At 38.3% G+C, this 16,739-nt stretch overlaps 2 protein-coding genes across 2 annotated transcripts in view; both read right to left on the bottom strand.

Annotated features, from left to right (window-relative positions):
- Nucleotides 1-4,545, bottom strand: part of dctn1b (dynactin 1b) — a gene marked incomplete at its 3' end in the record, with an annotated part of 39,336 nt that extends 34,791 nt beyond the window's left edge. Inside the window, exons 1-2 of the mRNA XM_080042359.1 lie at nucleotides 4,437-4,545; nucleotides 3,347-3,487 (exon numbers count right to left, since the gene is read on the bottom strand). Coding sequence (XP_079898485.1) covers nucleotides 3,347-3,478 — 132 coding nt within the window. The 5' untranslated portion in view covers nucleotides 3,479-3,487; nucleotides 4,437-4,545. The remainder of the gene's footprint in view (nucleotides 1-3,346; nucleotides 3,488-4,436) is intronic.
- A 1,868-nt stretch (nucleotides 4,546-6,413) lies between these two features.
- slc39a8 (solute carrier family 39 member 8) lies at nucleotides 6,414-15,765 on the bottom strand (the record flags this gene model as incomplete). The annotated part of the gene is made up of 8 exons (XM_080042208.1): nucleotides 6,414-6,560; nucleotides 6,969-7,153; nucleotides 7,596-7,803; nucleotides 10,188-10,343; nucleotides 11,091-11,213; nucleotides 11,670-11,839; nucleotides 14,682-14,844; nucleotides 15,541-15,765. 8 exons carry the CDS (start codon nucleotides 15,763-15,765, stop codon nucleotides 6,414-6,416), a joined length of 1,377 nt encoding a protein of 458 aa, XP_079898334.1.
- Between the last annotated feature and the right edge of the window lie 974 nt (nucleotides 15,766-16,739).

The raw sequence follows: 16,739 nt of genomic DNA on the forward strand, positions 1-16,739 counted from the left end.
AGTAAATTAAATTTCTTTGGGTATTGAATAATTGTTTCTTTATTCACGATTCATTTATAAATTAAAATAATAATCTGTATATGATGGTGACAACAGCTCTGTCTGCTTCCAATAGCGAATAAACATTAGCTATATTTTGGGCTTCCCACCACTCACTGCATAAATGAATTAGCCTGGTAACAACTGAAACATGCATGTATGAAAAATAGGTCATCCGAAAAAAAACAGGGGCAGGGTCTATTCAATCAAGTGTATTCACTCCAATGTGCATCACAATAGAATGAATTGCTCAATTTGAACTGGATAGTCAACAACAAAAATCTTTACAAAATATAAATAACTAAATCTGTGGGAATATTTAAAGGGCCATAACTGTAATTTGGTGCCATCTAGTGAAATGAAAGCCCAAAGGCTACTGCTCCAATCAAATCCTTACTCCTCACTGACCATAATAATAGTTGGTAGTCATTCAGTCATTCATCTTTCCATTTCAAAAATCAAAATGATAGGCTACTAATAAAAACATTTCTGCCTGTTATGTCTGGAGGGAATCCTAGGCTATTAAATCACAGCATGGGTGTGGCTGCAGCCTGACTGACATGTCATCCTGGCATGGCATAGTAACCAAATTAGATGAAAATAATTAGGTTAAACAATGTGGTTGGGAGGTTTAATTCATTTAAAGGATTATGAAAAAGCCATAATCTTTCCATTAAGAGCAAGAAATTCGGATTCATACTCCCTAAATAACCACCAACCAAAGCTCATTAAATAATTATAATGATGTCGACTCCATAAATGGTCGTTTATATGTACAAATGTCGCATTTTAACAGCTTAAACTGGCACTGAAAACAAAAATGTGAACGCTGGCATTTGGAGCTGTCAGTGGGACTGGGACACTCCCTGACTAGACTTGCAAGCACCTGCTAGCGAGGGTAGCCGTTAGCTTCGGCTGGTTAATACATAACAAAAAATAACCCTCTTAACGAGTCAATTTTAATCAAACAAACGCATATTTATTACCAGACAGCTTTGCGTGTGTATTCTTAATTTACCTCCCACTGTCCAGTTGACATACAAGCGGTAAATCTTACCTGTCGTAAATCCGGGTAACGGTTCAGCTTCGTCCCTGACGGGCTACATCCATCCATGGAGGTTTGACCGGAGACATCCGGCACGAGGTGTCCGAGCTCCTGCCTGACTGGCCCGCCTCACAAGAACCGAGACACCCCGCTGATATGTTTCATTTTAATGTTTGTAAATGATATGTATTTTATGCCCTTTGCTCTTAATTGTGCTTTTAATCTGATTATGAATTTGTAACTGTGTTTTGAACAGTGTTATTTAAATAAAGTTTATTATTAGCCTATTTCTCCCAAATTCCAAAAAATAAATAATTTTCAGTTTTTAGATTAATAAAATGAATATTTTTGTATGTGCTGCATTTGAGTATTTATTTTAGATATGTATTTAAACGTTTTAATTATTTTATATTTATTTTTAAACTTCAAGTTACTGTAAGAACAATGCATTCTTGGGGATAATTAAAATAAAAGTTGACAGCCCAAACTATCTTGATTTAAATAGCACATTTGATATGAAATAGAGATAATTGTAATAAGACAATAACCCGACAACTGTACACAAAACAATCCACTGGGCAGAACCTCAGTATTGCCCCAAAGCCATCGAAATCGGGTTCAGTTGTTTTCAGAATCCTTGCCCTGAGGTTTCAAACTTCCTCTGGCTCATAACAGAAGAAACTCACTCTTCCAGTTTGAGTGAACAGGTGCAGGACTGTTTAAGCCTCCAGCAACACAATTCAGTTTGAAAATGGTTGGAAAATGTGAATGGTTTCAGTTCCAGAGTTTTAACACGCACCACATTCAGGTGATCAGTAAAAATATGGAACGGAAATATCTGGAAAATAGCTCCCAGTCCATATTACACACCTGGTAGTCCTGTTGTGAACAAATCTAATAGGTTCATATCAATTGCTCTAGATTACAAGTAAAAGTTTTAAGGCCAGGGGTGAGGTGAATAAAATGTATCGACTTTTTTACTGAAGTTTCCTTTTTTAAATAAGATCAGTGTCTGATAGTCTTCCATATCGAATCATTGCATCACTTAAAAGCAGAGCAATTCAAAATTTAAATTGAAGGAGCATTTTTAGATGCATTCATTTATTCAATGAATTATGTATAAATTAAATCCTTTACCAAATCAATTTTACAAATCAATTTCAAGGAGCTCAAACAATACAAACTTTGAAACAGGCAGACTTTGGGTGAAGCAGATTTTCCAACTCGAACTAAAAAGAAACAAACTAAACAATAAATGATCAAACTGTTATGGCAGTTATTTGATTCCATTATCCCATGGTAATGAGAAAATGTTCAGATAAAAAAAAAGCTTGTTCCCACTTATCACTTATAATATTAGCTTGTTTCTCATGGTATCAACATAACTAACTTGAGATCTATAGAATAACCTTATATTTTAAGTAATGAGTGGAAACGATTTGTTATAATGGTATCAAAAACTATTTACGAGCACGGCCGTATTCAACTTCCCTAATCTCTAGTATGCGTTTGTAAGAATAGAAAACATGCCTGACCTTTTACTGCCAATGTTTTCTAGTAAACAGTTCCTTAAATGGGTACAGTCACTTGACCTGCCCTGAGTTATGGTTAATCTTAACAGCAATACATGCTGGGTAACAAACAACAAGCATAGAAGCCTTTTGAATGGACGGTAGTGTCGCCCTGAAATGTAACACAATCTTAGTGTCTTGTAAGTTAAAAAACTACTCAGTCCTTTTTCTTTAAATTGAGTCTATACTCAAAAAGAGTGAAGTTCATGATTTTGGCGGGAAGCTCAGGGATGACAAACTCCCGTATTTTCTCGTAGCCAATGTGTTCGTACAGCTTCTGCGCGTCCGTCTGCACCACAGAGGTGAACAGAATGACTGCTGGGTAGCCCCTGTCCTGAGTAAAGTCCGCTACCGTCTTACACAGGGCCTTGGCGATGCCCATCCCGCGGTGACTGCGACGCACGGACAAGCGTTTCAGCTCCAAGCATTCGGGCGCGCTCGCCGCCGGTAGGCAAGCCACCGATCCGACCACGCGACCATCCATCTCAGCCACCCAGAAAAAGGTGTCCTTGCCCTTTAAGTAGGTCTCACTAATGTTGTCCATGTCCTTTTTGAGCGAGGTGTCGATGTATTGTTTGAACAGGTGGACGACAAGCTGGCGGGCCCCGGCTAGGAGCAGGGTGATGGCCATAACAGGCAGCATGAAGGATCTGGAGCTGGTGATGAGAGCGCAGAAGGTGCACATGATCACCAGTTGGGTCAGGGGCTGTTTGAGCATGTGCATGAACGACGCCGGGACGTGCTCGCTCATCCCAACAGTGAACATCTCCTTCACCTCGTCAGCGTCGTCATCCGTGTACTTCCGGATCTGAATACCGGACATGGCTCAGCCCTGTGTGTGGAAAACAACAAGAGGTGGGAATGTGAGAGATAACACAACACTACATATGACTTGTTTTGCAATCTTTCTATCTAAAAGAGCAAAAAAAATATAGAAAAATGCATTAAGGTTTATGTTTTTTTATCGGAACTACTGTTAGATACATTTGCGGAACTTTTTTATTATGACATCATTTTTGACATATGCTATATCACGTAGCTATGGTCTTCAAATTTAAATTCGTTTCAGAGTTTAAAAAAATTTGATAAGATTTGACATGCTGAGCAGCATATAATTATCTCAACTGCTGATGAACCCTGATATACTGTGCCAGGCAAATGGCAAAACAGGAGGCTATATAGAAGCCAATATTTGACATAATTCCATTTATTCTTGTTGTTATTTCTAGTGCTTACAATGTGTAAATATTGCAGAATTATGTTCATATTTATAAACTTCTTATTCCTGGAAACGGAATTTCCCCTGAGGAGAAAGTATTTCTAATTATAACATATTGAGCATAATTCTTTGATAATTAAGATGAAGGATCTTCATCAATGAGTTTCTTCATCTCGTGTGTAATAATATTCAATCATGTCGGTCAAATGTGAACCACAAAATACAGACAATGCTGACAATGTAACCGACAGTGTTTATTTTTTACATGACTTTATAAATGCAGGCTTTTGATAGTGTAGCTTTACTCTTTGCAGACCTACCCCCACTTACACATGCCATTTAATATCTATTAATAAACTCAATCCATGCGAATAAAAACCAATAAGTGAGTTAACACACAGTGTGTGAATGATCGTTTAAGTCAGACGATGAGTTCAAAGATTATGTTAGTAATGCTAACTTTGCTAGCTCACTTTAGCCCATAATCTCTCACCTTCACAAAGCTACCGAGGAATTACATTTCATTTATTTCTTATCACCAGGAGGAATAAACGTGACTTACGTGTTGTATTTGTGATACTTGAAGGCAGAGTCTGGAGACGGCAGCAGAGAGGAGAAAAGTCTTTAATTTCTTTAAATCGCCTGGCTTTATTTGTCTCCTCTTCCTATGTTTGGGAATGCCGCGTTCAGGGAACATGGGCAGAATGGGAAAATCCATCAGCCAGTGTTTTCAGTTAGGGATTTACGTTATTTAAAACTATACAAATGTTGCCACAAGATTCATGAGATGTATATCATTGTCAAACAGACCTAAATGACAACTATGCTTCTGACGGTAAGTGTTTTTTTCTCATATTGTTACTGTGAATAACAATATTTACGATCTGTGCGTATGTGACCTGAACGCAGCTTGCAGCATTTCCTGTTTTACGTCGATTGGCTGCCAATATGCTGCCCACCTGGCTGCATCATTTTGGTCTACAGATAATAACCATTTTAACAAGAATAAAAAAAAAATTTATATAATATTTAATAGAGACTTGAAGAGGTACATTTTCCAATGATTCAGAAGAAAATAATTTACACTAAAATAAAGCCTAAATAAATATAATTTTGTGTGGAAAAAATATGATTTTCGGCCTTTCTATCATCTAACAACCCATCAGATTTATTTATCTTTATCATGGGAACCACTGGCCTACGGTACATGTTCGCTATATAGAATTTACCATTTAATAAAATAAGTCTGCACACATCACTTACATGCCATAAGAAACTGCATATTTACCATTTATTTTTTACCTTTACACATACAAATAGAAAATAATAAATTACATGAAAGCCAAAAAATATTTGAATTTTTAAAATTTGGTGGCTGTATTTACAAAAATACATAGTATGTGATTTACATACAATGAGATTGCAATTTTGAGTAAAATCAAACATAGCACATAGAATAAAGGTTCAAGTACCGGTACATTCTTGACAAATGCACGTTGTACATACAGTAATTAGTAAGTCTATTTGCACTGTGGAGAAGTTGTCTGGATGTTTGAGGAAGACGCTCTTGTTGTAATAAAAACCCTTCATAATCAAACAATGCACAATATAATACATATATGGATGCCTCTGATGTTAAAAGTTACAAACATTTGTAGACGTGGTGGTGATTTTGTTTTTTCTGTTACTTAATTTTGGTAAGTATCCAACATTTATCAATGGCAACTTAATAACAGTGTCTAGATTCTGACAGATAACACAATATTTGAAGGTCATAGAGTTCACAGAGCTCTGAGGTCAAACACTGTTGCCGTACAAGGCCAAACATGAACTGTTGTCACAATAACACAACCTAGGGTAGTTTACACTACAGCACCGTAGAGGTACAATCAATAGAAAGGTATTTCACACTATAGAAAGACTGAAAAAATAATTTATTATCCCTTCAAAACACAATCGACTAGAGTTCATACATTAAAAATGATTTTAAAGAGTTTCCCTTTTGAACAGTGTAAACATTCCACTAGATTGATAGTCAAAAGATATAAAAGCATAATTTATCCTTTAAAGCTATAGTGCGTAACTTTTTCATACAAATGAATGCCGGTTACATTTGAGCCATTGCCAGATGAGTTGACACAAAGTTGATGAAGCCTATCAGCTCCACAAAACACTCTCTGTATTTCTCAGTATGGCAGCGATTACAAACGCACGGAGCTCAGAAAAATCTCAAGAAGTTCTCACCAAATGTTTTAATTGTTGATTCTACTGCAAAGCAAAAACCTGGACGTACAGCAGAAGGTATAATGGGTGATCCATACGCGATCACCGAAGGCTTACTTCATATAGATGCACCGACATTGTTGTTGTAATTTCTCAGAATTACTCATGGGAGAGACCGATGTTACGTACTACAGCTTTAAATATTTGGTTTAGCTTGTACAAAACGATCACTTTACATAAAATTTCCGGCCCGGCCGAGTGAGCAGAAACTGGAACAGCTCATTTATATGTTCAGTGTGTGTGTTTTTACGTTTGTCTAGCCTAAGTTGATCTGTCCGGCATACATTGTTATTAGCAAGATTATGGCGAAGCCGGTGAGAAGCCCAGCATTCTGGATCAGGAAAAATATTATCTTGTCGGAGGTCTTCTTCTGTTCCTGTGCTATCTTGTCCATCTCTGGGAACTGAGAAGAAAAAGAGCGAAAAATCAAATGTCTGTGTGCATGCACTAAGGACAAAATAAGTTGGCTTCATTGGGAAGTAATAGTTTTAAAAACAAGAAGTATGAATCGGTCAGTTACAGTTCCCAGACAATGAAACTGGAGGAAAGACCACAGGTAAACAATCTCATCAACTGACTGCTGATGTCGATAAAACAAGTTCCCCCAGCTTGGTTTTTCTCTTTCAAAAATGTAAGTTCAAAAACAGGTAGTAATTCTAGCTTTCTTTCTTATTGTCATCTAAAGGACTCAAAATAAATCTGAGGGGATTATATAGGATCTATAGCCAAAACAATATGTATAGAATAACACTAAAGACCAGAAAACAAACAGCAATCTGTACATTTACAATTTTCTCGTAATCTCACTCACCATGTCGGCCAGTGCAATGTACAGGAACATTCCTCCTGCGACGGCAAAGATTGGGTTGGGGGCAAAGTTGCTCCCGAGCAGGATGCCGAACACCAGGCCAACGTAGCACGACGCTGCCGACAGTAAGTTGAAGAAGATGGCCTGAGGGACGCTCATGCCAGAGTTCAGCAGGATGACAAAGTCGCCTATAGAGGGAACAAAACACACATGGTTAAATGTTTAAAATGAATTGTCTGTCATGTTGTTCATTAATTAACAGCTCGACATCAAACACAATTTAAAGATATATTACAGGTGTTTCTACTTGGTTTAGTAGATTATTCAGTGTTTGGAGATGAAACAGATAGATACAAGTTTGGGTGCAATTCTGCAATGTGTCAGTAGAGGGCGACAAAGATTCTTAATGACACTTTTTTGTTTGAGTGAAAATATAAGCCATTCCATTTATCTATCTATCTATCTATCTATCTATCTATCTATCTATCTATCTATCTATCTATCTATCTATCTATCTATCTATCTATCTATCTATCTGTCTATCTGTCTGTCTGTCTGTCTGTCTGTCTGTCTGTCTGTCTGTCTGTCTGTCTGTCTGTCTACCATCCACCCGCAGTATTAAACACTCACCCAGTTCATGGGGGAACTCCTCACACACTATGGCGGTGGAGGTACTGAACCCTGCCAGTATGGACACAGTGAACGAGGCTCCGATCGCTAGACCGTCGATGAAGTTATGCACGGCGTCGCTAAGGGTGATCATCCACGCCACGGTCTTAATGCTGGAGACCTGTTTCCCCCGCAACCAGCTGCACATCACTATGGTCTCCGGGATGTCCTGCAAGAGTGACAGGACAGGTTAAAGCTAGAGTGCGTAACTTTTTACTATAAATGAATGTCGGTTACATTCAAGCCATCGCCAAACAAGTTGAGGCAAAGTTGGTTAAGACTATCAGCTCCACAACACTCTCTCTCTCTCTCTGTATTTCTCAGTATGGTAGCGTTTAAAAAACTGGTGTCACCCCCGCCAAGAGGCGCCCAAGAAATGTTGATTCTACTGCTAAGAAAAAGCCTGGACGTAAAGCAGAAGATATCAAAATCCATGCCCAATCACAGAAGAAGCCAACTTAATAGGCCTACTGCTACTGTTTGATTATACCAAAGAAATGTCATGTAAACAATGACGTATGTGGATTTAGTTGAGCCACAAAGATAACACACAATGATATCTCTATGACTATGGTGAAAACCCAAAGTTCAACTCATTCAGCAAATGAAGGTCAAAGTTGAACATCTTGCTGGCAGGTATCTGATCAATACCTGCTTAAGGAATTTTCTCATCAATAATGCAAATCAAGGAGCGACAATGTCTTGGTGTTTCAGATTAAGATTGTATCACTGCATTGGCAACACTTTTCTCAATTTGTAGATAAAGAGACTGCAGTCATGCTAGCAGCTTTGTGGCTGCTTCAAGCTACATGCTATGGCAATGCTAACATAATGGTGTTTAGCAGGTATAATGTTAAACCATTTTCACCTATTTATTTTAGCATGCTAACATTGGCTAATAATCACTTAACAAAAAATAGGCTAAGCCAAACCACCAAAGTGATCAAGAGTGGTGGACCGACCTACTGGGACCCTATCCAAACGGCTATGTTGCCAATTGGTCTAAAAATAAAGACTTTGAAGAGAAAACAACAAAGTGTGTCCATTGTGGATCCACATAACATAGGCCTACCAGATACTCATCTTTCAACCGCAGGAAATATTTTCCCTAAATGAATCTGCAGCATTTGCAACAGAACTCTTCGATTACAAACTTACTGGCGCTAAGTGTTTTTAATGGGAAACCTGAGTAACAGGCGCACATAGGCAGAGACATTGGGCCTTGAGGTTGTAGGTTGTAGCAGTGACAAAACGCCCCTGTTATTAGCAGCGGACAAACAAGGGGTCTTTGTGCTCCGGTCGGACAATTACTGCATTTACCAGGAGGCGAAGGATCCGAGGACTAAAGCCCGGGTTTCACTGTTTCATCCTTATGGGACAGGGGCATGACTGTTTGTTTAAGTATTCGGATCCCTTTCAAAGCAACACTGCTCCATATGACACCAGATATTTCACAGTTACATATTAACACTAACTCTAATTGCCCCGTGACCCTGATAACAGCCTAATAAATTACTCTTAAGTGCCTCAAGTCCACATTATTCCGAAAGCTCAAAAGTCCGAAAATTTCCCATTGGTCCAAAGGTCTGTTATTCCAAAAACAAAACCCATAGTAGGATTTGTAATTTCATGTTAAGAGAGAGAGAGAGAAATAGGTGGCTTTATCTTAAAGGTGTACTCAGTGATTCCGGAGAATGCTTGTTGTCAAAAAGGCTTTTTGTCAAAATCAGGGAATATCTCCTCAGGATCCGCTACCTGTCCGTACTGTGTGTGCACTGAAAAAATCTGGTTTAAATACACAACCCAGGCTCTGTAAACGGGCATGTAAACAAAGGGTATGTTAACAAAGTGGGCCCATCGTAGCAAGCAACATGCCTGTTTACATAGCCAAGGCTGTGTATTGACACAGTACTGACAAGTAGCTGTGAGGAGAGATTTACTGGTTTGACAAAAAGGGATTTTGACAACAAGCTTTCTCCAGAATAGCTGACTCCACCTTTAATTGTTTAATTGTGCTATACCTTGGCTTTTGCTGAAACAAAGCCACGTGGTTTGCGCGTCAAAATACATTAGATATATAAGGGTAAAAAACTTCATGGAGTTTGTGTATTTTAGGGATAAGGGACGAACAAAACAGTGGTGAATATGTCGGACTATTGAGCTGTTGGAATAATGGACAGTCCCTGGTGTACGTTGGTACTTCACTATATGCTTGATGCCCATAAAACTGATTAGATGTTTGAATTACAGTGCAAGCCATTAATTGTCCATTTTGAGTTCATGTCCTGATTATACTGAATATGACACACACAGCAAATTTCTATCAAGCAATTACATTCAGATAAGATTTTCCGACTGAGCTACCTGTTTGATAAAAGGTGACTGAGTGCAAGGTATACTGCTGTGTAAGTTAATGTGACCTGTGTGTGTGTGTGTGTGTGTGTGTGTGTGTGTGTGTGTGTGTGTGTGTGTGTGTGTGTGCGTGCGTGCGTGCGTGTGTGTGTGTGTGTGTGTGTGTGTGTGTTGCCATACAGATGAAGTGTCCACAGTTACCTGAAGTGTAGACTCCTCGTTGGGGCTGCTCTTGTCCGTAGCGATGGTGTTGTTTATGCCGGTGATGGCGATGGAATCCTTTTTCTCCGGTATGTCTCCGTTACTGAAGGAGGTTTGGTGAAGCGTCTCGGCCGAAGCGAAGTGACTGTGGCCATGCTAAGAACAAAAAACATTTTAAGAAATTGGTAAATAAAATAAAAAGTCTAAGACTAAGCCAAAAAGAACATTCAAATCTAGTTGCAGGATTTCAATACTTTCTTTTAGTAGACGTTATCATTCCAAACCTGCAGAAAAAGTGTGTACTAGCTTGGCCTATTGAATGACACCTTGAGTCAGTAGGCTATAAACTGGTGTTACTCGGCAGCACTGTGTGTTACTGAATGAATGTGGAATAAAAAGAATTGAATTAAGAGACTAGAGCTCATATGCAGCACATTGCAGCTCTGTGAAGCTGCACAATTGTGCTTTGAGCAACATGCTAACATGATTTTTAGGAGGGATGATTTATCTATATATTCATTGACTTTCATCAACTTGATTCGCCTTTTATCAAGTTGTTTTTTGTTTTCTGTACTGTTGCCTGATTCTAATACGTCTGTGTTAGTATAAACTGAACAATATTAGGATTACCTCCTATCATAAAACTCTTACATGACATCACAGCCGGTGTCCCTGACCCTTGTGCCAAATGTTGTACTTGTATTTGTAAATGCTAATACTGTACGTGACTCCCGTAAATTGTAAGTGTCCTCATGGATGTCACTTATCAGCTTTGAAATTAGCCAATAAATCACCGGTAGTAACAGGAATAATAGATATAACTCCAATAAATAATAGATATCAATTCAATAAAAGAAAACTCATTGGCACCTCATGAACTCCCTGACTGCAGCATTAGCTTACCTCCAGGTCCACCTTAAGAGCCATTATCAGTATCTTCTCCACAAAGAAGAGGAGATAGAAGCCTCCGAATATTCCAACAGCGTTAGCCACGTAGTTATCTGTTTTGGGATCAAACCCGAGGGCCTGCGGATCAACAGGAGAATGACAGTGGAATGTTAGTAGCCTGTAGGGCCTACTGGGTCTGCTTCACTATTTCATGGCCTAGGAAAGAACTGAAAAAACAGCAAATGAGCTAGTAAGACCACAAACAAAAACAGATAGTATATAAAAAACACATATATTTTGTTTAGAATTACTTTTATGAATGTTGATTATACAGTGATATAATGTTGGCATTTTCTACTATGTCTGCTAATTCACTTTGTCATTGCCTAATCATAACATTTACTGTAACCAGCCGCAGATGATCAAAACCATACAATTTACCGCTTTTTATAAAATTGATATTGAGCAGAATTGAATCTAGCCTATTGGACTAATCCCTGTTTCTTATGTGGCCCCTTAGGGAAAATGAATGGCCCACCCCTGGACTATATACAGTGGTGATTCTGACCCTCTCTCTCTCTCTTACTCACTAACCTCTGGAATGAGTTGGAGCACAGCGTTGGAGAACAGCGTCCCGATGGCGAGGCCGATGAAGTAGGTCAGAACTTTGGGGAAGTAAGGCTTCTTGGTGAAGGGGATCAGAAACAGTCCCAGCAGAGACGCCATGTTGATGATGGTGACCGCCAGAAAGCCATAGCCCCAGACTGGAAGGGCAGAAATGGAGGATTAACAGTTAATAACAAGTAATATTATGAACACTAATACTTTTTTTTTTTTGACATATTTAATGCTTCAGGCATTTTGCTGTGGTGTTCTGTTCTGGTAAATCCCCTGTACTGTAAACCCCAAATCCACACAATCCTTCTAATTATGTCATTTGGGGAATTAGTTGCATAATAGCAGGTTTCTGAGAAGAGTTAGGACTTTTTATTTGTCAATCCAGATTAAACATATTGTCGTTTAAGTTTGATAAACTTTACAGAAATTTGGTTTAGATGAGGCGGGCTTTGCTCAAGTTCTTATTAGGTAGTAATAGTTAAATACACATTCACTGCTCCTTCTTTTCTACCAATTCCTCTTATACTTTTTTAGAAACAAACAGTTATTGCCGCGGCTTGAAGAATGTCTATTTATGGAAATGTGTTAAAAAAACAACATACAAGGTTTTTTCTGAAGAGTTGTATAACTGTAGAGTGTTTAAGGTCATTCAGGTCATGCTGGTCTTGCCAGGCTATGACATTTAATGGTGGCCATATTGGAGGTTCAATCTTTTAAGTAGATTTTTAGGGCAATGTTTTAGCTTTATTGACAGTTTGAAACCTAAGAGGCAGACAGGAACAACGAATACGTAAATTAACAAATTAATAAAATCACTTAAGCGTAAAGTTATTTGATCGTTGCTTATTTGGTCTTCAATATTATATGTGTTATGGAGAAATATGAGATTCAAAGCCACGTTTTCTGGTGGCTTTAAACACAACTGACTGCTTTCATATACGTCTGACACACTTCACAAATAGGTGACATGCTGTAGCTGATAGATAAGAAGATTTTGCAATTTTATTTAGTTATAATTTTGTTCCAGATATTAAAACAGAGTTCCTTAACAGATGTTTATCTTTACAAAAGACACAGCTCTATGCCATTATTTATTTGCAGAGGAGAAATATTGTAGTGGAGCGAGAGAAGTAACAGCATGCCTCACGAACAAATCACTGAACAACAGTCACAGTTGGTTGTGTGTCTGTGTCAACAGCGTTTGCCGGTGGCTCGGAGAGTTCAGCGGCTCAGGGGAGTCAACCCAGGACATTATACAGTGTTACGTAACCCCGTCCATAGCATACAGTCTATGGTTCGAGGAGTTTAAGGGGTTTATTTCCACTTCTGACATATATTAGTGGATATAGATAAGTTTGATTGGGTGACATCGACAGGAGGCAGAGGACCAGAGGCAAAAGTCCAAGATTCTGACATTAGGACACACCAGGATGCTCGTATACACTTTCAGTTCTTATAGTTTTTCATTTACAACCAAATCAATCAGAGTAAACAGAAGTGACATCAATAAATCTATACTGCAGTAGATCCTGTTGTAAATTCCCATTTGACTTCACAGACAAGGACACATGAGGAGGTTAATGTACGAAAACCACACTGTTAAAATGGTCTGTTACAAGTACAAGTCTGAGAGTATATTTAGGAAAATTAAAAATTATTGAAGAAGACAAATTGCCCTTGTGCCTGTTTTACGATTCTATATTCTCTCATTTATTTGATTGATTGATTAAACTTTATTTCAGACATATCAAAAAAAAAAAAGAAAAACTAAAAGCATGAAAACACAACACAAAGAATATGTTCAAATGATTTCACAAATAAAAATAAACAAAATAAACAAAAAATAAACATAACATTGAATTGATATGCCTGAAAAGGAGTAGGAAGAAGTATAAACTTATTTAATCCTACCCCTTTTCCACAGCTCAATAACTTTATAATAATTTTTTATATATATATATATTTTTTTTTATATTTATACAATCCATATATCCATATATACTCGACGCCATTGCAAATGAGGGACACCCCTGAATTGGTCTCCCGAGGATAAACAAAAGTCAAACGAAAAATGAAATGAAATATCCACTACATACATCCATACAAAAATACATCCACCATATGCATCAACACAATTCATACGTCCATATCTCCATATTTGTACAACTCACATATCCATATCCACACATATACTTTCCGTCTTAAATCTCTCCCTCATCCCTGTACCTGTTAAAAATCATTGCTTTGAATTTTTAGAAGCAGGATTATAACTGTTGGAGTTGGTTTAGGTGGAGCTCATTGTTTACCTATTTAGTACCAGACTGCAACTAATGATTAAATTAATTCTGGCTCCTCTTGCTGATTATTTTCTCCTTCAGTTGAATGATTGATTGCTTTGAGCACAAAGTGACACCTTCACAGTGAAAACAGTCCAAACGTCAACATAATTACAAACAGAAAACATCAAAGTTATTCAAATAAAATGTGCAAATTTGTCACATTTAAGACGCTGGAGACATCAAATGGAACCCAAACATCATAAGCTCCTCAAAAAAAAATGTGTGAGCAAAAATCGTAATCTGTAAAGACGCGCTTTCAAATTGAGCCTATACTGAACCAAAAAGTAAAATGTTTCCCTAAAAAATAGGGAATAGGAGTAGAGAGTGGCTTTTTAAATGCTTTCCACTTCTTCTTTCTATTTTCTATATATTCTAGAATGAGAGCAACTGTAACAAAACTGAAATGCTTTAGGGTTTTAAAATGCCATCCACTTCCGTCCTTTAGTCCATCCACAGAGTGACTATGTAATAATCTCTCCTCTACCATTGGTCGAAAGCAATTGCCCAGACCTCATCCAAGGCCACAACGACCCAATGAACTGTGGGAATTATTTGAGTTGCAGGGGTCTTTACAAATAAACCAACAGCGGATTTTTTTTTTTTTTTTTTTTTAGCTTTTTTTTTTTTAGGTGATGATGAAGCAACTGACCGGAGTAGTCTACGGTGGGCTGCGGCTCGGGGGCGGTGTGGGGGCAGGAGGGCAGCAGCACCTGGGTCAACACGGCGGGGCAGATCCGCTCCAGTTCTCCCACCGTCAGCTGGCTGACATTACTGAACTCAAAGTGGGTCAAGATCTCCTGCAAAGAGGGACACTGAAGGGACAGAGAGAGAGGACATTTAATATACTGTATCTATTGGTGTTACATGTTACATAACTTTTGTCTCTTAAAACATTTCCTGGTGTTTTTTTCCTGTGTTCTTTATATGTTTTATAACTTGTGGGATATGTATAAAGTTGCGTTGTTATTATGAAATAACAGGGGATTAAACTAGATCTATGAATGACATTCATTTTGAAGTTAGCCTAAAAGTATAGTACAGTAAAGTCATGTAAAGTGTAATGTCGTTATATGGCCTATTCTATACAGAAATGCGTTTCTACACATGTGCATCTTCAAAGTGTCTTAATTACATCAAAAGGCAAAAACTAAAAATTACTTTAAATGTGCATTAATAACACAAAACCTAAGTCCAATAATTTAACTTCACATAGTTGCAAATAAAGTAAGTCAGATGAAATACAGGCTATAGAATGTTTCAAGCTGTATTGATGCATTTATTACAATACATTGTCACAACATCATATATAACAATATGTATAACGATATAATAAATGGAAACTTATCAAAAGAAGTTCATTTACTCACAAAATTTTTTTTTTTTTCATTCATTAAACTCAACTTCACACTATATGAAATAAATGATGAGGCCATTAAGTCTGGTTCAGTTCAGTAAATGGTTATAAATAAGTAAAAAACAGTAATCATATAAAAAGTTGCTGTGCTCACCTCTTTGCCTTCCAGCGGGTTCCCCTCACTCACTGACTCGGACCTCCTGGCTGCGATTATCTGCAGTAAATTCTCCAGATTCCCCGTGGAAATGGATTTATCTTCTCCATAAAAGCGCAAAATATCCTCCAGGAAAACGTGTCCATCAGTCGCATTCACATCCACACTGTGGCACTTTGAAACAAAGGCCAGGACGCACGCAGAGAAAGTTATTAACTTAAACATGACTGTTTTTTAAAGTGTTGTTCCAGTCAGTAAGTCAGAAGTCAGGATATCCGTGGAATTCGTGCGCTTTCCACGAATAGATCCATGGAAGTATAGTCGCAGCAGACACCGGGTTTTGTCCTTTAAGTGTTGTAAGCCAATCTTTTTTTTTTTTTTTTTGCCTCAAGCGTGATTAACTTATATCCTCCGTTCTGATTTGCTCCTGGGGCAGATCTATCAGGACTATCTGATGTAGCCTATATCAGGTTCAAAGATCAATCTGCAGGAGCATGAAAGTAAAAACATGGAGGTGACCCAACGAACGACCGACCGACCGCGTGCACCCAAGCAGGGACTCACTCGCTCACGGCTTTCAATGCTTTCTTTTGTGACTCAACTTTCTCACTTGGTATGCAACGTGCTCCCTCTCACTCTCTCTCTCTCTCTCCCTCTCTCTCTCTCTCTCTCTCTCTCTCTCTCTCTCTCTCTCTCTCTCTCTCTCTCTCTATGTAACACGCACGCACGCGCACACGCAGTCTCTCAGACGCACGCTCCTACTCGTGTCTCCTTTGCGTGTTTTAAAAGTTAAAGTGCTATATAATAGGCCTATGACAATTGCTTACTTTGTGTGTGTGTGCAGTTTGAGCACAAAAGTGTTAAGTGTGACTTAACAGGACGTGTAACTCAGTGTGCCTCACTCTACAGCTGTGTCTCCGTTAGTTCAATTATGAAACAGCTGGAAGCTAAAAAAAAAATCATAAACATCAGAACATGTGGGTTAGTTGATTAAAGGTCCATGTCGCCACCAAGTGACAGAGGGGCGTCATTGCAGGACAAAAAGCAAAAAAATTACTCTACACTTTCAAATTAAAGCTGTAACTTGACCCCCACTAGTTTGGGCTCAACTGCCTCCTCCCTGAAATTCAAAAAGTGCATCAACATGGGTGGTTCTTGGAGGTGGGCTTAGACAGTAAATGCACACCAGACAGCAGTGA

Source organism: Ammodytes marinus (assembly GCF_949987685.1).
Source record: "Ammodytes marinus genome assembly, chromosome: 15".
NCBI classification, from domain to species: domain Eukaryota; kingdom Metazoa; phylum Chordata; class Actinopteri; order Uranoscopiformes; family Ammodytidae; genus Ammodytes; species Ammodytes marinus.